The 23891-nt window shown below is 46.2% G+C and overlaps 1 protein-coding gene across 1 annotated transcript; it reads right to left on the bottom strand.

Annotated features, from left to right (window-relative positions):
• Positions 1-683: 683 nt before the first annotated feature.
• LOC149339987 (uncharacterized) lies at positions 684-23255 on the bottom strand. The gene is made up of 13 exons (XM_089551035.1): positions 23228-23255; positions 21205-21223; positions 20532-20638; positions 19428-19493; positions 14557-14586; positions 13800-13853; positions 12765-12839; positions 9761-9865; positions 7614-7661; positions 6505-6537; positions 4582-4785; positions 1721-1900; positions 684-1009 (listed from the first exon to the last, which is right to left on the bottom strand). The coding sequence occupies exons 1-13, from the start codon at positions 23253-23255 to the stop codon at positions 699-701; spliced, it is 1260 nt and encodes a 419-aa protein (XP_089407161.1). The 3' UTR covers positions 684-698.
• Positions 23256-23891: the final 636 nt, after the last annotated feature.

The raw sequence follows: 23891 nt of genomic DNA, 5'->3' as shown, positions 1-23891 counted from the left end.
CAGGCGGAGTTGTAGGAGGCCAAGCCCCGTTTATCCTCATACCCCGTTCAGGTATCAGGCCCTCTTCAGAAGCTGAAGATGAACTTTCCGAAATAGCGAGCGATCTCACTGGCGGCCGTTCGAAGCCAGTGGAAAAGTGACCGTAAGGGTCTTAGGGCTGTGTTCGACTGAAAAGCATTTATGACCAGCCGTGCTGCAGTTTCCCTAACTTTAGACATTGCTTGGTCCGATGCTGATCAAACATGCTACATGGAGCGTACTCCTGCACGATGGTAAAGGTAGCATTACTTTTCAATCTAAGTTCGCTCGTGCAATTCTAGCAGTGGGCAGGCAGAAGTGGCTCACCTGAAAGTAAATGCGCACTCTGCAATGAATTCTGTCTCTTCCTACTGTCGCGTTGTACAATTGGTGTTGTGGTAATGCTAACATGCGAAAAGAAAAAGCTGCAGTGCAAGTTTTCAAAGTCCCTTCATTGAAAACGAACTTTAGTATCCTCCTGCCGGCTAGAGGTGGCAACAAGCTTCCAGTAGGTTAGCAAAAACACAAGAAGTGCACCAGCAGCGTCAATCTTATCCCGGTGCGTCTGTCTTTACCTCTTTCTGCACTTCTCTGGTATCTCTTTATTGCAGTCTGAGAAACAAGTCACACTTCACACTAAACACACAAGAAACATGGGTGCACGGTGCACAGAAGTAGGTTCACTGATGTGTTTCGTCATGCGACTTGAGCTCGGCGGCTGCCTTGGGTGGTGACGAGCCGGGCAGCCCGCCCAGGGTGGCGTTACCCTGCAGCTGCCGTTGCGCCTGCTGCAAGGCGACGGACCTGTCTTTGCATTTGCCCAGGCACTCGGTGAGCCTGGTGAAGCCGTTGGTCGCGCAGACGTCCTCGTCCCAGCTTTTGCAGCGTCCGTGTTTGTGGTCGTAGAAGTGCGTGAACTGCTTGTCATCCCAGAGGCAGGGCCGCACCAGGTCCTCCAGTGCTGCCAGCTTGCACCGCCCGTCTTTGCCGTCTGCGCCACCACACCGGGAAGCGGAAAGAGTTATGACATCGTATCGTTCTTTGTGTCGTGTACCATGTGGATCATTCCATGGTTGGTGAAATACGCAAAAAAAGTAATAAATCATTGGCGATTAATATGCAGCTGCCGCAAAAAAACTGTAACGCGCCTTTAATTAAAAATTACGAGGAGGCAATGCTGTTGTCTTGAAGGCAGTGAAAACCCTTCTATCGGCACAATAACACAATCTTTCTCATGGCGGCATGAGCTAGAGGCTTACTGCAAATAACGCCATCAACAAGCTCACTTCAAATCTGTAGCCGTTGACTTTAAAAGTCATAGACTGAGCAGCCTACTGCCTGCTGCGTACGAGGCACCTATAAAGGTAATTACTAATAAGGTCGGGAAAACCATCAAACCAGGGTTCAGGTTAGATGGGCGGCGTCAAAAAGCTTCACTGAGCCCACAGGTGTGCTGCCGTGTGAATTTACTGCAGCTACCCCTAGCAGCTGCTAGGCAGTGCTTTAATGTCTCTGCGACACTTATTGTGTTTAAGAAGTCCATGCTGCGAGGAACACAGTATAAATTTCTACATTCTCGAAGCACAGCATCATCAGCAAGGCCTGCGAGCTACAAAGCGGTCGGAAATTTGTCGCGTAGTTCTAACACACAGTGAATATTCAGTGCAGCAAGTCAGTATGTGATGCAAGGCGTATCGCTCACCATTCGAGCATGCGGCCTTGCAGGAGTCCTCGTCGGGAAAGCCGACCTCCTTCTCGACGCACTCGTGCAGCGGCACCAGGCGGCAGCGCTGGCGGCGGACGTCGAACACGTAGTTCATCTTGCGGTACAATTTTGTGCACTCACAGAGCGCCGCCTTGCCGCACTTGCCCGCGTTGGGCCCTGAACGGATTAAAGGAAGCGTGTTGTCGCGCCTCAGGCTGGCACTGTAAAACGAGCCGCCCCTTAGCGGGATCCGCGGATCAGTTTTTTCAATTTCAATTTCAATTTATTTTTGAATTTCTTTTACAGGAAATACAAAAACTTTTTGAACCCATAGCCAGCGGCTAGTTCGGGTCGAAGTACACAAAATACGTAAAAGCAAATTCAAAAACGGCGGACATACACAGAAAAGCGTAAGCGTAGTACAAGATTAAAAGAAAAGCAGTCTAAATAACACTGGTAGATACCATTCGGCGGGTTAAAAGAAAGAAAATAGCTTTGAAAACATGACATGCAAAAAGAATTTTCGGACATTAAGTGTTAGTAAAAACTATCGTGTTACATGCAAAGTACATAATAACAGAAAACTGTGACGAAAAAAAGAATTTCAGGTTAAATCAATTATTTCAATGAAGTGTTTTTTAAACATACCAGCAAAATTGTGTGAGTTTTTAAGAGAAATGGGTATCGCGTTCCAAATTTTTACCCCAGCAGACTGCACTAAACGCTCACCATATACATTGCGGATGGGAGAGAGGTTGAAATTGCCGAAATAGAGGTTTCTAGTGGACCGAAGCGAGAGATGAAGTATTGATGCATGAAAAAGGCGGTTGTGTCTTGCTATGTTGTGAATACATAAAGAGATTTTTAATCGGTACAATGAATCAAATGAAAGGATCATTAACTTGCGGCGGAACTCCGTATGCACTCAACAACGCAGTATATAGGAGCGCTGGTTACATCTGCGCTTATGGGACATTTCGGGTCCTTGCGCTGCCGTACTGTTCACCACTGTTGGTGTAGTAGACGCAGTCGGGCATACATGCTATCAGGGACAACAGTCTCAAGGACGCTTGAGCGCCAATCAAAGCGCATAGTTCTGCTATCTTCGGGTGGGCATCGACCACATTTGCGGAGAAGGAAGTTTGGTTCACGTGCTCCTTTGTGTGATAATGAAATCCGGCACCTACGCATTTGGATATCCATTTGCACATTTTGGGGACTTTTGTTCCCGAGTTTATCAATTCAGTGGCCGATATAGTTGGTCATGGGGAATAGGAGCATTGCAATTGAGGCCCTATAACATAAAAGATGCTGTATAGTTACCAGTAAATCGTGCGCTCTTCGTGCAAGATTGGCCAAGTTGCGCCCGCGAGAAACGAACAGGCGTCGTCGCTGACCGCGTTGATTAGCTCCTGTGCGATTTGTTGCACCCTTCTGCCTAAGCACACAGCGGATTACAGCTATCGGCCAAAAGCCACGAGCAGCCAGCTATTTTCTGAATAGTTTTTTTTTTAATCGCTCTGTGAAACGTCTTTTTTTCAAACAATTCATACTTATTTATGTTCATTGCTGGCACGTACAGAGCTGGCGCGTAAGAGCTTGGCTGATGCACACAACTGTAACGGCGGAACCGTAACAATTACCATAGCAACCGTGATAAATTGACATCCTGCTGTAGAAACCTGCGTTCGACTGTTTTGTGCCAGGTATTAGAACAGAGCAGAACCCTTTCCTCTTGAATAGGCTGAAATTCATTTCCTGCGCATTTCAAGCATGCCATCAGTCGCCAGCTTCGAGAGTAATGCGTCACCTGTACGCTATTTACTCCTTTTTCATCGCTCCACTCAGTCCTTCATCTTCGGTCACTTGTTAATTTGTGCTGATGTAATTGTAATTTGAAATTTACTCTATATCACGGTTACACTTGCTTAAGGTACATCTTTGCTAGTAATCTCTCGGTGCTCCGCAATACGTAGGAAGAGGTAGGGTGTGTGGTCTTACCCCTTCCAGCACTTTGCTGCCTGTCGTAAAGTGCTGTTTCCTTCCGATATGGTTGAACATCACTTTTGTTTTGCACACATTAATTTTTAGACCTACCGTTCTGCTTTGCCTGTCTAAGCCATTGGTCGTTTTTTGCAACTCGTCCCCTGATTTACCTAGCAAAGGCAATGTCGTCAGCGAATCGCTGATTACAGAGGCATTCTCCATTAACTGAAGAAAAATGACAAGTTGTTAAAAAAAAATGGCTGAGGCTTAGCTAAGGTTAAGCCTAGTCAGATGCGAAGCATATTGATGGCTAGGCTTGGTAATACATGGCTTTCCTTGGTTGAATACTTGGTCATTTTAATACAACACCTGGCCGCCTCGTAAGTGCCCGGAGAGCGAGGCAAGCTCAGCTTTATACCGCTGCTGTAGCGTCACGTGGTCAGCTGCAGCGCCTCTGATGTGGAGCCTCCACCGCCGCGGCCGACCGCGCGAGCCGGCAGCCCCTCTGCCCTCTGCTGTGACGTCATGTTGTCACGTGGTCAGCCGCCGCGCCTCTGATGTGGAGCCTCCACCGCCGCGGCCGACCGCGCGAGCCGGCAGCCCATCTCTCCTCTGCTGTGACGTCATGTTGTCACGTGGTGTCACGTGGTCACGCTAAAGGTCAATGGTAGCTCCACCGCCGCGCTCGACGGGCTGTAGTGTAGCTCTAGTAATATGCTTCGCATAAAACAGTTCTTCTCTGGTTCTTTTCATGGCGGCTATTCTTCAGACTCTGCGTCAGTGAAGTTATCAGAACGCCGGCATTGCACCACCGCACCACGGGTGTTTTAACTCAGAACGCCAGTGGTGCCGCCTCTCCTTCGTCCACTCACCCTGGCAGGCCTTCTTGCACTCTCCCTCAGAGCCGAAGCGATTCGACTCGGAGCTCAGGCAGAGGCGCTGCGGTCGCCACTCGATGCAGGACGTTTCGTGGCTGCTCGACATGCACACGTACGAGCGCATCATGTCGGGCTGCTCATTCTCGGTGCACTGGTACATCTCTCGCTCTGACATGCAGTGAGGGTCTTCTTGGAACACTGCACGACATCGACACGCGCCTCAGCCGGTTGCACTGAAAGGGCTGCTTCGAGAGTTTTTAAAGCTTTATTTAGATCACACCTTTGGCATGGGTTCTCCTCAACGCATTCTTCACTTATAAGATATTACGCTGGATGCGATGCATCGTCTCGTTGCTCCGCAAATTAGTTACAGTGCCTTCCATACTTGGAACTCAGCCGAGGTGGCCTCTAGGTGAACTTTACGGTTGCTATTGCCAACTTTCATGACACCGACTACTAGCTGCGGCGGCACCGTGAACTAGCCTAAAGAGGATCGGCGCGCGAAACCATGCTGTCTGCTCCGTTGCGTGAGTGCTTCGCCAGTGCTTAATGACGTTGTTGTCAGAGGTTTTCTACATAAGTGCCTTAGCGGCCTTGTTACTGGATGTTTGTCTGCGGATCAGAGAAGAGGCGGCAGGTGTCATTGTGCGCGTTTTCTGGTGCCAGCCGCGCAGAGAGTGCATAGGACAGAAAGTTTCCACGCTCTGTAGGGAAGCGCTTGCAAGACCATGACAGCGCAATTCTTATCAGGAATCATTAGCGTGGACCAATGTAAATATGAGGGGCGGCGCTATTTATTAGCAATTTTCGCTCAGTAGACACGGCCGATGGGACAGTGAAGCAAAAATTAATAATGAATGTATGGCGCTAAATGAAACTAGGTAACACATGTTCAGGACTTTCAGATCAGCTGCATACCTTTTTTGTTCGTTAAACGCAGAAAAGATAAATGGCGATATGATTGTCGCTTACGCTATGCCCGCGTGTGGCGAAATAACCTCACGTGGTCGAAATTTACCGGATACCTGCACTGCGGCGTCCTTTATAGCCTAAGTCGCTTTGGTACGTTAAATCTCATAAACCAAAACAAACCAAACCAATAACCATAGATATGAGTTCATGATAAATTGATTACCCTGACTTATCCAGCAACAACGTCAGCCTGACTACGCCTTCTGCAAGGCAAAGGTCTCTCCCATGTCTCTCCAATTAACCCTGTGCTTTGCCAGCTGCGACCACCGTATCCCCGCACCGTATCCAGCAACGCATGCTGCCAAAGAGATAAACATGGTAAAGCCAGTTCAAAAGGCCTCCTCTATTGCAGACAATTCCACATGGAACTTCCACTTATCTTTTTCATAATAACGTCGACGAATAAGGAAATGAATCTCGGTATGCTCAAGAAGCAGTCATCCTGGTCCAGAAACCTTGAACTCCAGTTTATAGACGTAAAGGACATTCTCAATGTCATCTTCAGTCGTTGTTACTTACCATGGCTCCTTAAACATGGTATTGGTGAAGCTTCGATTTAAAACCTTTGGCTTCATAGCGGGCGGTTTTTGCACTCTAGTGGATGAATGTGCACCTGTTGTGCCCTGAGGTAATTTAAAACCTTTGGCTTCATAGCGGGCGGTTTTTGCACTCTAGTGGATGAATGTGCACCTGTTGTGCCCTGAGGTAATTTAATTTTAATGCTTCAGAGTTTTTCAGTATTCCTCCGCAGCTTGTTTGATTGCCATAGCTGATGTGCTAATCCGCTCACCTCAAATAGGATCAACCAGCCCGCCGCATTTCAAAACACGACAGTTTTTTATGAGTTTGGAAACCGCTCTCAATACGGAATATGAATTCTTGAGCAGTGCTTATATCGGACAAAATTCCAGGTGACAAGCAGAGTTGTCAGTTCTTTATACTTACAGCGCCTTGCGTTTTTGTTGTCTTCTTCCTCACCTGAAAGACAAAAATACAATGAAACCCGCCAGTTCCGGCTATAGTTAGGCAGCAGGCTCCATGAAAGACATGCTTGCTTGCTGCTTTGTGCATGCTGCAATGCAATATTTCTCCGCTTATGCACAACCAGTGACTGCGGCCTTTGTGTTGAAAAAAAAAATAGAATTGAACAAGGCCAATAACGCTGAAAAAATATATAGAACATGCCCAATAACGCTGAGTACAGCGCAACTTGGACAAGTCAGTGCAGGGAACAAAGACCAATATAGCAATCTGCCGAAAACCAAACTAAAGCGCCAACAGCTGCGGCTGAAGAAATAAGAGTGTGGGTATGAGAGTATGAGCGCTTGGTAAAGTTATGTCGAAGACACGACCAAGATATCGCGTCGCCGACAGTTATAGAGTAAAAAAAAAATCTCACTAATGCATTAATCGTGTTCTCTTTTTTTATTTTGCAGCAAATGAGTCAAAATTCCACGCCGCCGAGCTTCACTCTTTAGGCCGATTATGCGCATATACATGCACACAGTTATTATTATTAATGCCGAGCGTGTGTTTTCATAGCTCTTTCACTGGCATATCGCTTCAGCTATCCAACAAGAAGGAGAATGCTATGGAAAAACCGAAGAGCCTCATTTTGGGTAAACGCCCAAACGGCACCGTATCGCATGACCCTACTCGAGATTCGACGTGAGCGAATACGATGTTCGCGACCACACTTTTTTGTTGAAAGGTGGCTTTAAGTGGGGCTTTAAGTGGTCCGCTATGTTGTCTACGCCTATCTGGGTGGTCGTTTCTTCTTTCCTTGGTAATCCTAGTAACTAGATGGCGCTACTTCTCCAACATGCCGGCGCCCCTGAGGAAATGGTGTATGCTTTACACAAGAAGCAATTCAGTTGGCTTTCGGGAATTTCACTACGTAATTCTCTGTAGAGCGCAACTTCTCATGCCGCGGAATACTTAAACCTTTAATTTTTCGTTTTTACTTGTGGTATACATTTCTATTGGCTCGCAGTGTCAGATCACACATGTTTTATGCATGAAATTTCTAGTTACGCAACTTGATGTTTACTTACTGTCATCCTCCTCAACGCTTGTCTGGGAAGCAATGTCATCGTCGGATCCTGTACAGTGGACACAGAAATAAGAACAGCTCTCATTCCTGGAAGCGCATATTTAAGAGCAATGAGCTGAGACGACCATATATGTGTCTTACGGCGACCGCGCCATCTTCACTAAATCATAACAGGCACAGGGCCCACACAGTTTCCGCCTTCTTGCTCAGTCAGCTATAAATGAATTTTCTCAGAGGTGGATAACACGCCTCACGAAATTTACACATGTAGTTTGCGGTGCCTGCCACTGTAACAACTCTTAATATGGAGCTTCGTGATTATAAGAACTTTTTTCATCAGCATAGGTGCCCCTACTACATGTCGGCTTATCTGCTCCCTGATTAATGACCATATTTTTCTTTCACATAATTGTAACGAATGTAACAATTACTGACTTACCGAACAGTAGCATTTTCTACCATGCGAACACTCTAGCAGCTATCGTCTGAATATCTTGAACTCGTTAATGGTCTTTTTTTCCTACACGTGTCGTGTGCCCTGCACACTCTTGTAATAAACGATGGTTTTAGAATGGAAATATAACTAGGCAAATGCAAGTCGGCACCTGTCACCGTAGTGAGAAAGAAGTTCTCGTGTTCGCTCCCGAGTTTTAAAAACACCGACAGCATGTGTTTTGTCCCTACCATTTGCATGTGTTCACGGCCATGCTTCCGTTTCGTTTACAGTCATGCAAGACACTTATAAATGTGTTGCTGGGCAAGTTGGTTTGAGGCGAGACACATAGCGCCCTCTGTGTCTCGTCTTTCCTTCGTCCCTCGTCTGTCAGCGCTGCATGTTCAGGATGTACATGGTAGTCTGTTCTGATATTTGCATCTCTGTCGTATTTGCAGCAGTGCATAACATATGTAGGAGGGTATGACTGGAAATATAAGCGTAAAGTGTTTGGAGAGTCCCCATGTGTGAGCGGATTTCTAAAAGGGCGATAATTGAAATTAACATTCTTCTGACTGCAGCCACGCAGCTAAAGGCTGTCGTAGAGTGTTCTATAATAAGCAAAATAAAAATTCGTCCTGATTTGAGATTAAACATGACACTATCTCCAGACAAAAACCTGTCTTCGTTGCCAGGCAGCGGCGATCGAAGCATGGAAGGTAAGTTTACGACGTGCCTTTCCTTAAAAAAAGAAAAGAAAACATTGGCAAACCTACTTTCCACATTAGGTCGTTCCTCAGATTAGCCTAATGCTGCTATAAAAATTATACCAATAGCACTGCTAGCTAGTGTTCTGTACTTTTGTGATATTTCTTGTTTTTTTTCCTGCTTTTTGTCACGTGACGTTACGCACGCTAGCTGCAGCCCTAGCTCAGAAAGCCAACCAGCCCTCTTCTGGTTGCTTCAGTTAGTAGAATGATAATTCTAGTCTAGCGGAGCAGCTATTCGATGCTAGAAGCCGCACACAAATTTTCTTTAACATCGCGAAATTGAGAAAAGTGCTTATCTTAGTTGTTCGTAGACGTACATTGGGATTCATAACTTAATATAGAAACATTCATCATCATCATCCTGGGTACGCCAACTGCAGGACAAAATCCTTCTCCCTTATCTCTCCACTTAACCCTGTCCTGTGCCAGTAGCGGCCACCCTATCCCCGCGATATTATTAGTCTCACCCGCCCACCTAGCTTTACATTATAACAACGTAATTAAGTAATATATTCTGCCGCCGCGGTGGATCAGTGGTTATGGTGCTCGATTGCTGACCCGATAGTCTCGGATTCGATCCCGGCCATGGCAGACACATTTCGATGGAGGCGAAATGCTGGATGCCCGTATACTGTGCGATATCAGTGCATGTTAAAGAGCCCCACCTGGTTTAAATTATTCGATGCCCTCCACTACGGCGTTTCACATAGCCTGAGTCGCTTTGGGACGATAAACCATACAAAACCAAAGCAATGTATTCTAGCATGTATCGTATCCTATACTATAAAACAAATGCTGACATTGTGATATTATCCCCCTCTCGTCGACTAGAAATATCTAGAAATTAATAATTAATGACAAAACCGCGCTAAAGCAATGCTGGAGCTTGTTACCAGTTTTCCCATCACAGGCACACAAGGAGCAAAAACCATGCACATTGCCAACCTTGCTCAGACTCTTCCTCGAGTTCGTCGCCGTCTAGCTCCTCCGGAGCGTTCTGAGGAGCATCTTTCACGCCGCGTACCGTAGTGGTGCGACGCTTGCGGCCAGCTGGAGGCGGAAAGAAAATCCCATTGCCCATGCAGTTAGAGACCACGTGATTACAACAGTTCGGTTTTTCTTTCATGCATATCTGAGTTCCACAGTTACGCTCATTGTGTAAAGTACCAGCTAATTCCATCGCGTTAAGATTTTCTCAGATGTACCGTAACTTTTGCCTTTTGCTACCACCACTATACCGTTAACATTCTTTCAGATGTACCGTAACTTTTGCCTTTTTGCTACCACCACTATACTGCAACCACAGCAGGATGCCATGCCTGAGATGTCATGCTCAGGAACAGATCGCCATCAGCGCTGGTTTGCAGCGTTCATCTACGACCGACCTTTTGTCGGTTCGATAACTGCCTCGCAGTGGTAGCTCCAAATTGTTCCCTAACGCCTGCTGAATAACTAGACATCAGTCTAGTTATAACAACAAACAAACAAACAAACACCACAAATGCTCGCAATTCTCTGGAAAGGCGGCATCTAAGGGAAGAGACAGAAGTGAACTGAGAGACAGGGCGACAGTTAACTGTTGTGTTTGTTTTAAAATACTGCATATCCAAGCCCGCACAGTGACGCCGTTCATTTGGTTATGCTTCATCCATGGTAATGCTTCACCCATGGACCTTTACCAGGTGGCCCAATGCCCCATCCCAGTAAAAATGTAAGCGACAAGTAGCTTCCGCAAGGAATAGTAACCGGATAATTCTTCACCGCCGCCAGAACCCTGTGTCTAGAGCTAGGGTGCCCTGCTTAAAACCGCAATCGAGCGTCGCCTGTCGCACAATCCATCAAATTACAGCGATAATTGTACAAGGGACACTGGTCTTTTGGCGTCGCTCATCGTCGTGTAATGCAGCGAGCCACGGCTTGGCAAAAGCGGATAAGGAGGCACGACAGTAAAAGCTTTCTACATTCATTTGCAGCTTCCAGGCCGCCCTCGACAAACAGGACAAAATGATGGCTCCTGCCGAACTGTTAACGATTTACGAGCTCATTTTCGTCCAGTTCTAAATAAAAGCTTGAAAACAGTTCAAAACGCGCTATGCAACCCAGTGCGCTAGGAGCGAAAGAAAATTTTCAGATTACAGTGATCCTTTTTCGCACGCTCCTGGCCTTGGATGCTTCATGGCCTCCGCCACCTAAAGTTCCCAGCTAAAGCAACACCTTCGCGGTATTCGTAAAACTTTTCCAGTGACTCGGATCCCCCTGCATTCATAGCGCTTTTCAGTTAAAAGCCTTGACTTGTAAGCTTAACATAAGGCACCACAAAGATAAATGCAAAACGAAACGAAAAGAGAATGCATTCAACTCGCTTCAGCATCAACTTATGCCGCTTTCATCCTCTGAAGCGTTACATAATGCTCTGGAAAGTCAGCGCTTAGTATCGTTGAAAAACTGAGAAGTTGGAGTGCGTTGTGTTCGAAGCATCAGGCGACCATAGCCTTTAAGCTCCCAGGGGATGGCGACGCGTGCAGAAGGATAGCGATGCTCGAAATTTTGTTTCAGTTAGCGTCACTGCAATATGTGCAACCGCAATGGCGTCTGACGAGCTTGCCGTGTGCTTGGAAGGTGAGCAGTAAGAAGTACCGACAAGAAAAAAGACCCAGTGGTGGTGTCACTCGGGACGTACTGCAGCTAGGCGCAGATCAACCCCACCGTGAGGAAAGGAATGAAGACGAAAGGAAGGCCAGAAATAATATACAAGGGGCGATCACGAAAGCCGTAGGATGGACGTGCGTGGGCCAAAGCCGTCCGTGTTGGAGCCCACGCATGGTGTTCCAACATATGAAGCGGCTGCGGACTCAAGTCTCTCCTGCATGGGTGTCAGTTTTTTGTGCAAAAGAGCGCTGCGTTGTTTTTAGAGCGAAGGTCCACCAACAAGTGTAGTACCTCTGTGAAAGGAGCGTTCACCGCAGCTCGCCAAACGGTTCAGTGCATCGAGAACACAGTAGTCATCGTGGCACTTCAGTCCACTGAGCTGTCTGTTTTAGAAGCCTGCGCTGCTCGTATGCATCGCTATCACGATGGTTATTGTACCATTTAGCAAAATATCTTTTCTCAATCTATGTTCTCAATCCTGTCACTGGCAAGTTACTAGTTGCTTAGTTATTCCGGTGGATGTTAGGTTATTTACGCTATTCTTCACTTCAGAGTGAAAGACTGATCGTTCGTTCTTTTTTTTGCGTATTTTCCAAGAATTTACAATAAAGATATAGGCTTTTCATGTTTCCCATATTTTCTCATTGCCTAGTCTACTAATACTGATCCCTGGGATTAGTGCTCTTATAGCCTTATTCCAACCAACAATCTGCATTTTGAGACTTTCTTTTTTAATTACCAATCTCTTGCATTCCGGATGATCACATGAATCAATATTATCATACAGCTGCATCAATGGCTCGTACAAAGCCGGTCCTCAGTCATAGCTTCCGCTATGTGTGTGTTTTTATTATCCTAATAGTGCTTGCAATTACAAGTTGTTACTGATACATGTCTATATTTTGAGATTACACGATGCCGAATCTGGGTAGGGGGGAAGGGACCTCTGTCAGACTTTCACATAGCCTTTAGTCCCTGCCTGCACTCGTTTGTACTAGGAATTAATAAATCAGTTTCAGTTTCAGTTTCAGTACGTCCACGCACTCGTCCGGTGCGGTTGAAGATTTTGTTCGCCACTGTCATAAGTTTCGACTCAGCCTCTGTATTTTTAAGCCCTATTTTATCCTCAACGGGAAAGAAGAGCACGAATGTTGTACCGTTCATTACGCCCAGTTGCTTGGCATTGCTGTGCATCGCGGCAGTGCTATCCAGGACGAGATGCTCTTCTTGTAAAGGCTCTTACGGCTACCGCATATCGACGACGGCAAGGTAATAAAAAGAAGCAAGAAAGTACACGTACCCTTCGAACCCTTCTTTGTTGTCTTGATTTTTTTCTTGGCAGCTGAAGCTGGCGCCGACCTTTTCTTCTTAGCATCTGCGGCGCGCACGTTCACAAGAATCAGGTCAGCTGCTACATCAAGCGATAAACTGAGCCACACGAAGAAAAAAGTGTGAAAGTTATTCTTTGACTTATTTCTTTTCCAACGTGGCGTGTGGAGCATTCATTCTACTGAAGTGCGCTACACTCAACGAGTAAAACAAGCCCGCATACCTTGCACGCGCAATAGAACGTGAGTGCACCTTTGTGGTGCACGGGTGAGTCAGCCTTCCTTCTGTTCTCTAAAGCTTCCCGCAACAAAAAACCCGGATGGATTAAACATTGATACTCTTAACGGCTGCTTGAAAGTAACACGGAAACTGAGTAAAAAATAGACCCTTGAGCTGTGGAGATGGGATCTAATGACAAAGCATAAGGGTTACCGTGGCACTGGTTGCGTTGCGATGACCGTCAAACGAGTACAGATACGTCCTTTTGAGAGACGGATGACAGTGATCATGACCGCACGGACCATTTAGAGAGGCACGCTATATATTTTTTTTTTTTTTGCAAAACCTTCTCACATGTGTTCACACCGTAAAACAGCGCGCTTACACGGGACGAAGAAAGAAGACACGCACACACACAGTCTTCTTTCTTCGTCCCGTTTTACGCTGTGTTTTACGGTGTGATCATGTACCAACTGGCCCGGCAACTATCCTTAATCACATGTGTTCTCTAGAACTTCTACTAACTGTTTATTCATAAATTGGTTTTCTGTTCAAGATTTGTGGAAGGAACAGACATATTTATGCGGAACAGTAACAGCACTTTGGCAGTACATGAGCGTCAATTGAGCATCAAGATTCTTGATTGTGCGTGCTTGCATTGGTACGCTTCGGACCGCGATCGTAATTTGGCTGCGCAGTGGGAGGTAGCAGCTTCTGTGATCCACACATGGCGGCTGGGACGCAAGGAGCTAGCTGGTAAATAAAACGCGAAGACGACGTGACTTACGTCTGACAGTTGATGGCTTAGGCTTCGGCTTCCTTGTTGGGGCTGGTACAGGAGCTGGGCGAGAAAACGTGATACACAGTGGACGCAGATAATGATATCTCGTGCGTTACGCAGACGAAAAATTAGAGCAACCGAATGTACAGGCGGGCGAATGTTAGGTAGACGAGAACGCCACATTATGGTCGCTAATGGGAACATATATATTCGCTTTGAACGCATTGCAGTACTGTACTTTCCCAGACGAAGACAAGTCCTCTTGTAGAAACGTTGGCTCAAGCAACCTGAGGTTTTCCCCTCCCTGGTTCATTTTGTGATCGCCAAGGACCATGGTAGAGGCAGGGTGTGGTAACCCCCTCTCTCAACCATGTACTTTCTATTGTTGCCTTTTGGCCGGAGCGCAAACAAAGGAGGATATTTCGGCAATATTTCGATGATCACGAACTGCTGCATGAATTTCAAACCTGAAAATTTATTACCATGGATTCCCTCGCGTTTTACGGCGCAACTTTTGGCTTTTTTAGTAAAGAAAGAAGTATCAGCGCCTATTGTACAGCTGAAACATTCAATGAGATGAACCTTTCTGGATGAGAGAGAGTGTTGGTATTGAAATGTCACCTGTAATTCCCGAGTTAACAAAGGCGTGACATCTACTTCGTGTATTTCTCAGAAGTTCGTATTGTAAACGTAATTTAATAGCTACTTTCGTTTAGTCGGTGATTTATTGCACTCAGCTGCTCCACATGCAGTGCATTCTTACCGGGATCTTCAAGTTCTTCTGGATTTTGCCCTGAAAACAAAAAACACGGCCTCTTGATTTTCTCGGTTATCAAGTCACGAGCATATTGTTTTCGTAATTAAACACTTTGCTCCAATTATGGATACATGCAGGTCGTAATATCTTCGATATATTCACTCACCGGAATACACAACACACGAATTTTTCACAGCGTAATGAGCCTGAAGGGAAAGTTTTAAATATACATACTTGAAACTTAAACGTATGTTCCCGCACGTCGATGACCGTTTTCACGTTCCAAACTCTGCTGGCGCCGCACACTGACCAGTGAGCCAAACCATGCAGGTTTCTGTGCTCTCAGCGCTGAGCAAATGTACTTCGCGCCTCCACGCGATAATTCACTGAGAACCCTTCGTAAGTGTATAATTGAGGATAACGATGATCATTCATCTAAATCATCCATTCATCTCACACTTCGGTGCTTTCGAGGGGCGACTTTGTAGGTGCTTATCATTTTTATGTCGGCCGCCTTTCATGCGTGGAGCGTAGAAACATTCTTGCGGAATTCAGAAGCTACATTCGATATGGCGTGGCCCCATTGCTGTCCCTTACTTTCTTTGTCAGCATGACTAACAATTTTGCGCGCGAAAATCTATGTGGCATGGTTTCTCTTCATTATTGACTAACTTTTACAAAGGGCACCATGAATGTAATCGAAGTGTTCGAAGAATTGATGACGACGTACGGCTTCGGAAGCACGAAGTCCCGTGGCTTCATCAATAGCGCATTTTGTTCATTTTTGCGGCAAAAAGGCTTCATAACTTCTGCCACGGCTCAACTCTCCCGAATTCGAAGCGGGGCGAAGGAACTAAGACGCTTCTGCGAACTCGCCGGCGATCAATGCCTGCACGCGCACTCGCACGTTCAGATTGTTGGTCGCGCAGTCGGCGCTCAGACCGCGCCGTGCGCTTTGCCAAGACTTATCTCCCTGCTGCATCGCGCCGAACGCCTGCACTGTGGGAGGCTGTCAGAAACAGTGCTCATTGTTGCTGCGGAGGCAGGGTTTGCGCAATGAGCCTTCATTACCTTTGGTACCAAACTCTCGCCGGAACTGAGCTTGCGCAAGCCGGGCAGTTCTCAGGTTACCCTGCGTCTCGCCAAAACCGGGCCTCGTTGTGAAAACTGCGGCCTGCGTCCGCTTATCAGGAGCCGCGTTCAGAGAATTGTTTGCACGGCGCGGCTGTTGGTCAGCGCCGGTGGGTAGGCCTCCCACCCACACGATAACGGCATGCATGTTTTAGGCCGTGGTTTAAGCTAAACGCCTTAGTGAGGAGCTTCTAAGTAATTTAGATCATTTCATAACTTTAACGGGGACCTCAATTTTAGTACGCGCAGATTTTCTTTACTTCGCCTTTCTTGAATCCGGCCACCACACCAGGGACCGAACATGCGCGCATGCTAACTTGAGTGGCGCAGTTCTCTCTGCTTGCGTGCGTGCGTGCGTGCGTGAGTGAGTGAGTGAGTGAGTGAGTGAGTGAGTGAGTGAGTGAGTGAGTGAGTGAGTGCGTGCGTGCGTGCGTGCGTGCGTGCGTGCGTGAGTGAGTGAGTGAGTGAGTGAGTGAGTGAGTGAGTGAGTGAGTGAGTGAGTGAGTGAGTGAGTGAGTGAGTGAGTGAGTGAGTGAGTGAGTGAGTGAGTGAGTGAGTGAGTGAGTGAGTGAGTGAGTGAGTGAGTGAGTGAGTGAGTGAGTGAGTGAGTGAGTGAGTGAGTGAGTGAGTGAGTGAGTGAGTGAGTGAGTGAGTGAGTGAGTGAGTGAGTGAGTGAGTGAGTGAGTGAGTGAGTGAGTGAGTGAGTGAGTGACCTTGCCGTCCCGTTTAGTTCACTACATGAAGATTAACAGAGCCTGCAAAGGATTGAATGGAGCTGAACTAGTGTCTTAAGCAGTAAATTTAAAACAGAGCACTATCGCAGCGTAGACCCCCGCCATTAAAGTGAACAAAATGCCTTAAAAACTCACTGGGAGCCCACACATTATTACCCAAGTATGGTACGCGAGGCAGCCGGCGCAGCTTTCAGTACTCTATCCTCTAACTAACCTCCTCCCGCTTAGCGTCGATTCGATATGCTTTTCCCATCCGCCAGACCTACGGCACAACACGAAGACTCAGCGAGATCGGCTCAAGCCTCATATCCCCACACGTAGGCTTTGTCCCCTTTCCGTGCGAGTAAGGCCTTCCTGCTTTCACTGAAGCCATACGTTTGTAACATCACAAAATGTGTGTCAGTGTGTCGTCTAGCATCTACTTCCTGTGCACTGTGTTTTACGATGAAAACCAACAATAGGGACCTCAACCGCGGCGGCTTTCACGTCATCCGTCCCAGCTAAAGTACAACGCAGCACGAGCACTCCTAAGGTGGGCGCGGCAGCCTCGTCTTCTTTGCGGCTCAGAGAAGGTGGTCGCAAGGGGCTGTGCAGTTAAGGAGTCGTTTGCCGCTTAAGCATCGGTGCTGGAGGTGGTGTTGAAACGAGATCACGTGACAAGGCAGAGCGCACCTCTTGCGCCCATGGCTGCTTCGTCTTCCCTCAGAGAAACTTTTGAGCTTGAGTTGTCGCCTTGTTGAGCTCTTGATGAATCAACTGGAAACCAACATGACCCCAATGTATGTTGGGCCTACTCAACATCTGCTCGACAAAATTTTGTTTGGTTATACATAACATAGTCTATATTGGAGAAATTAAGTTTATTTTCGGATGTAAAGGCTTGTACAGAGCAGAAAAATTTTAACTTTTGGCCCAAAGGTGCATTAGTTGAAACTAGGAAATAGACTCCTTTTAGAAAGTATTTGATATGGCATGTATTCCGTCGCATTGCATATTTCGATATTTGGGGTAAGATCTCACATAACTGACAAGTTATGCGAAAGTTGCATACCTTGTGACAGTTATAAGCACTGTGCAACATTACAATGTTCTGTGCTAACACGTGATCTCATCTAACTGTTCATAATGAGCGGGTTTCCCCAATAGAGAAAATATCCTGTTTCGTGCGTATGTACATGTAGTTTTCGGTTTTTGAAACCCTGTGGAAGCCCGCATATTATATATTTTCCTAGATAACTGCTGTTCAAATATTGTAATATCAAGTCTTGAATATTTTAATTTTAGTAAAGGCAAGAATGCGCGAACAGGACGAGGACAAGAGGCAAAAAAACGATTACAACATCACGCGCGCGGAGCCGTGGTGTTCGTTTTCTTCCCTCTTCTCCATGCTCTACTCGCCCAGTCTCACCTTTCCTCATAATGGACCAACTAGTTCACAAGAATGTTCTGCTGCAGCTTTAATTCTATTTTTAGCTTTTCTTTTGGAGACTCTGTGAGCAGCAGATTACCAGGGGTTCACAGATGATGATGATGTGGAAAACAGTGTCTTCTAAGGTCGCCAGGGAAATCAAGCAAAGCATGCATGCTCTGCTTGCACAATTTCTCTTAGCATCTTCTGTATCATCTGCTTACACAATAGCATGTCAACAAAACCAACAGGCTGTTGACCGTGGTCATTCCGATTTCAACAAAATTATTGTTGACGGTAGACAACAGATTAAGTTTTGAGTAATTTCTATTCAATTTATGTCTAAGCCTAACTAAATGAAATCAGGACTAGCTTCGACATGTGTCGTCTTGCAGACATAACCTTATTCTTTTGCGGCTCAGGGTGGAGGTCGCGCGGGGCGTGTAGCTCCTTCGCCATGGCAGACGCGGGACTGTCGGATCAGCGACAGTCGGCAGCCGAAATTCGGCGTACTCGCGTGCGAAGAAGAAGCGTCGGCAATGGCAAAATCTAGCCGCACGGGAGGAGGAACGCGATGCCGCCAGGCTTCGCGCTGAAATCGAACATCGTCGCCAGAACAACGCAGCATATGCGGGGAATATCACGCAGCTAAAAAGGAAGCACCCGGGCTCTCGGCGGGGCACTGCATTGGCCGTGGCCACACCGTCGAAGGAGCCGCCGTCTACTAAACATCTACTAACGGGTGGACAGCGTGCTCTCAAAGTCAGTTGCTTCGTCTTTGACTTGAGAAATAATTTTTTCAATCTATTTTTCTTCTTTCTTTTCTTTCCTGCTATGCAAGTTTTTTTTATTATGTTATTTTCTACTTCCTATTAGATTAAGCACGTTATAATTAGTGGTGTCGACTGGAACACTTTCTTTTTAATTTTTTTCCCTAGTTCCTTCATAGTATTGGTATTAGGCAAATAACAGCGAGAACACCGCCGTGGAGACAGCTTCTAGCTGAATTGGTCGTGTTGAGCAGTATCCTCGCAGAAAGTTTTTTTCCTCTTAGTTACCAGAAGTGAAGACGTCGTTGCTGTTGACAATAGTATTGACGCCTGCGTGCGCATTTTGTTGGTATTCTATAAAAACGTTTTAGCTCTTCATTGGACATCTGCTCTTGAATGATTGTTCATTTCGTCCTCCGCAGAAGCGCATACCTTATAAAAATGGCCTAGAGACAGTCTATAGACCTCTTATAGACTCTATTGCCTTCCTATAGATATTGCGTTTTGTCTATTCATATAGTCTATAGACTGTCTATAGACAAAAGTTGAATAATAGTGTATGGCCATAAATTTATAGATTTTCTATAGACTCTCTATAGCATTTTTATTGCCTATAGACTGTTCTCTAGGTTTTGTCTACGGACAGTCTATAGACTTCATAGACAGAAGTCTATAGACAGTCTACAGACTGTAAAAAAAAATTTGTAAGGGATGTTTCGGCACACTGGTGAAACACATAACATACCGTTTTAAATTACGCTTCCTTCCGTTCTTTATGACATTCGAGCGTCTCAAGATGTGGCAAGGCGCAGAAGGCCAATGAAAGGGACTCACTCCTCTCCCCAGTGACCGAGGTGCCTTCAGAACTTGCGACCAGACGTTGGGACTTTGAATCTGGCCCTGAAAAACAAAGCGGATCATCATCGTCGTATCGCATACGTGCTTAAACATTTCGATCTGGATATCTCGACTGCGTTGAATAGAATCGGCCTGCAAGGGACAAAATTAAGGACAAATGCAATCGAACGTGGGCGTCAAATTGTAGTTTGTCAGCCAGTGCTGCTTTATATTGCAGAAGCTGGAGAACGCAGTCCATCTCAACATTATGTTCTTGTTGGTTCTTTCGCTAAGGGTATGTGGTACCCTAGCAGCTAAGCACTTTATCAGCATTGAGGTAGTAAAATGCTTGAAGACATATTATGTAATCGCAAGCTAATCTAATCTAATCTAATCTAAGCTAATCAGGTTGGTTCTATTGGCAGAGTATCATGCGCAGGTCGTGTGTAGCGTCACTAGAGGGGAAAATAAATAAAAACATCGCATATTCTGACAATCACGTAGGATAGATTTTCCAACTGCGTCAATGAAAAATAAGTAGGAGTCATTTCTTTTTATTAGTGCAACGCGCCGCCACACAACGCAGCGAGATCACAGGCGTCGCTAAACCAGGTCCTGTTGTTTGAGGGCTTTGGAAAGATGAAAATTAACCGTAAGCTCCTCGACGTTTAGCAATTCGCAACACACACACACTCAGCTCGATCTTGTGCGGTGGAGGGTAAAGTGACATTAAAAAAAAAGTGACAGAAAATCTCTGCGCACCCCTTTTATTTTTATTTCGGTTTATTTCGGCCTGTATGACATCTTCATTAATTCCAAAGCCAACCGCTGCGCTAGTTGATTAGATTCAGTAGAATGGGTCTTGGTACCAGAGCTGGCCCACGAGGAATTATGGCTAGCCAGACACCAAAAACGCTGGACCTCGGCGTTCGGGATGACTAACCGGACTTTCGTTCTTATCGGTTTGCATTGGTATCAAGGGCCAACGTGTTCAGCAATAGAGGTGAGCGCAGTTTCTTCAGTGTATATCCTGAGCTATACAAATTCAAATGTAGAGAAGTTCAGAAAGTAGCAACCGCCGTCTGAAGTGTTCTGACTCACCCTTGTAGAAGATGTAGCCAGCCATGCCCAGAACACCGATCATCATGACCACCCCCACGAACATGAACACTCCCTTGGGAGTAGGAAGGGGAAACGTCCGCTTCTTGCTGTTGCCGGGGAGGCAGGGGAACAGCACAGGTTAGACGTAGAATGAAACTGCCAAGTTGGATTGTCTAATTATCGAAGTGTTTCTGCGCATCGGTTCGACGGTTGAATCGCCCTTCTCATCTTCCAAGTGTTTTCTGTAAAGCCATCCTTACAGCTTCGAAAGGATGGACACTGCAGTAACAGCAACGTTGCCAAGTAGCCAGTTAAAGGAAGTTGCTGGCAATATCTTGGACACATTAGCCCCAGTAGAGCACTGCTGAGGAACGGTAACGAGCTCCGCAACTATGTTGGCGCTCTCTTCACCAAAAATATTTTACAGAGTAGCCGATTTCTTCGCTAATAAAAGAGGAACGCTAAACACACTTTCATTGAAGATGGCGGCACAAACAAGGCGCTGGCTCCCGTGCGCTCCAACACATCTAGGCATTTTCTGTACTTTTCGTTTAGTGTTAAAATTGCGCTGCTGTTGAACTGCCAAACGCTTTTCCCGGGATATTCAAAAGCCGGGCTGGCATGAAGCTAACGGCTAGCGACATCAAGCTAACGACATGAAGGTGCTGCTTACCTTTCGGCAAGTCCACTGTCTGCAGTCGAAATAAAATGAAAGGAAACGTGAGTGACAAGCATGGTGTGATAAAAAAAGCATGCTTATTCTTTCTCGGCTACTTCGTTCAACCGTGCGCTTCTCAATAACCACAGGATTGCAAGTAGCACTTTCTCTTTTTTCTTTTTGCCGAGATTATCATTCCACATCTAACCTAAAGCTAATACCCACGTCTGTGCGAACGAACACCTAGTGACGCAATACTTTGATTTGAGCTATTTGGTTGTAGCATGACATGTTTACGCAAAAGGCGTACTGGCGCTAAAAAACTCGGACAACACACACAAAAAGTGTTGTGTGTTGTCTCCGTTTTTTAGCGCCAGTACGCCTTTTGCGTAAACATGACAACCTAGTGAAGATTATGCTTGGTAGCGTACGTTTTTCTCCTTAAAGATTTCTAGTGGATTCCTAGAAGTTTGAGTCACTTAACTGAACAATACGAAGAGAAGAGGTTCAAGAATTACTTTTGCTGCAGTGCGCAAGCAGCATCGGCTCAGCTACCTGGCTCTTTTCTTGTTCAGTTTCAATGACAGCAAGGACTCCTTCAAAGCGAGAGTACAACAGTAGGTCGTATTCCGATCGCACAACTGTTTCAAGAGCGTAAGGGATCAACAAATGTGGGGCATTATGGCATCCGCAAAATGCTAGCTATAGCTTTAATTCTTCCTGAGCAATGCGCAGAAACGAAGACATTGTTGAAGCTTGGAGCTTTTCTGAGAAAGATGTCAGGCTACTAAGAATTACACTGTAAAATTCAAAGTGCGCCTAATTTTTAAGGAAAAACTACACTATCCGGACCCTGCAGCCCTGCGACTGCAGTTGGACGTTAGCTCATAGTAAGCTATGCCTGCTGTTTTCTCCATTTGCATGTGACCTGCTTCGCCCTTCGCCTTCGCCTGCAAGGCTGCATAATCCTTGTTACGCAATGACCACAAAAGCCGAAACCAAAGGACTTCTAATCCGCAATATCCGTTTGTCGTGAGACTTCGCTGACTCGTTTGTTTCACCCACTCCTGGCTAAGGGCGGCGAGGGAGCCTAGGGACTCAACTCAAGCTACGGGTGTTTTGCAAGTATAATCGGACCAGCTTAGCAGATTGTTCTCACTTGTTCAAGGAAGGCTTTAGCGATTATCCCGCGAGAAAATTTTGACGCGAACTACTCAGTGAAAGAACACAACCAATGCTGATTCAAAGCCCAGTGCAAAGCTGCCTCTAGACGAGAAATGGAGCTAAGAATTTAAGCAACCTGACTGGATCCTTCACACTAGTGCACAAAAATGGCGCCTCTTCAGAGAGGGTTCTGGGCTGAGCCTGGATGATGCCATAGGCAAGTTGCTGACAGATTTTTCAAGTTAAAATCCCCAGGGACCGACAGTGAGACATCAGGCAGGCGTTTTCTGCATTTTGGTTTGATAGACATGCAGGATGGTTCACTTCTGTCAAAATGCTGCTGTCATGGCAGGGTTCGAACCAACAAGCTTGTGCTTAAATGCAGAACGTTAATATTAAAAACGAGAGCTCGAGGTACAGATCTGGCGCCTAGCAGATCTGCGCCGTCACGCACACAAGCACCTACAGTAGTCGCCAACTAGATCAATGTCTTGAAGGGATCGTGACCACTGAGAAACTGCGGGGGCTGCTGCGAATAAATGTGCTACGATTAAATGTCGCTCCATCTCATTGCCAGCTCTAGCGGGGGCTCGGTGGTACGTTGATGGGTTGCGATCACCATAACCACTGTCCCATTTCGATGGAGGCTAATTGCTAAAGGGCCGTGTACTGTGCGATGTCAGTGCACGCCAAAGAACCGCAAGTGGTCGAAATTATCCGGAGCCCTACACTACTGCGTCCCTCATAGCCTGAGTCGTTCTGGGACGTTAAACCCCAGAAGTCGAACAGCCATCTCTTTGCCTTTGAATCGGCCTCTGTTGCCACACGGTGCGGCCAAGCGCCCTGGCAAAGCGGACAAAGTATCGGCGCTTACCTGTCGACTCGTATTCTGAATCCTCCATGTTGATCGGCTGCCTGCAGTCTCACTCGTTGAGAACAGGTGCACCCCGCAGCTGAACACGACTGGCTTTGGCAGTGCGCGTGATTTCGTTCTTGTAATCGTCGTTTTCTTCCGCTTCCTCTCTTTGTGCTGGCGGTGGTTGCTGAATGACTTCTGAGCTCGATGCAGGCAGTCGTGCAATTGATGATGATAATCATTGAGAACCTACATGAACAGGTCAACTTAGACTAGTTGCTGATCCTTGACGAGCCTTGCGCACTTAAGACTTGACGATATAAAGTCTACGTTGTGAAGCGTGCTGAAGACTTTTTATTACATTTGATCAGTAACGAAGCACGATTAACTAGAACTTGTTAATACACAAAACTAACGCAAGCCAAATCCCTTTGGTAATTACCTTTTCCCAGGGGCTATTTTCGCGTTTTCGTGAAAACGCTATGTGGCACAATATGCCATTGAACAATTTTGCATAAAAGCAAAATGAAAAAAGAAGTAAGGTTAGACTAATTGCACAAGCATCTGGAAACAGCGCTGCAAAAATTTTACCGTGTGACTGGTAAAATAAAGAGGAAACAGTACGCTACCAGATAACTCTGAAATTGAGAGTTGCAGAGTGTCGGATACAGTATTCGGTTAG

The sequence above is a fragment of the Amblyomma mixtum genome, chromosome 6 (genome assembly GCF_055824585.1).
Source record: "Amblyomma mixtum isolate Tamu chromosome 6, ASM5582458v1, whole genome shotgun sequence".
Lineage (NCBI taxonomy): Eukaryota > Metazoa > Arthropoda > Arachnida > Ixodida > Ixodidae > Amblyomma > Amblyomma mixtum.
This window is presented reverse-complemented; position numbering and strand designations above follow the sequence as displayed.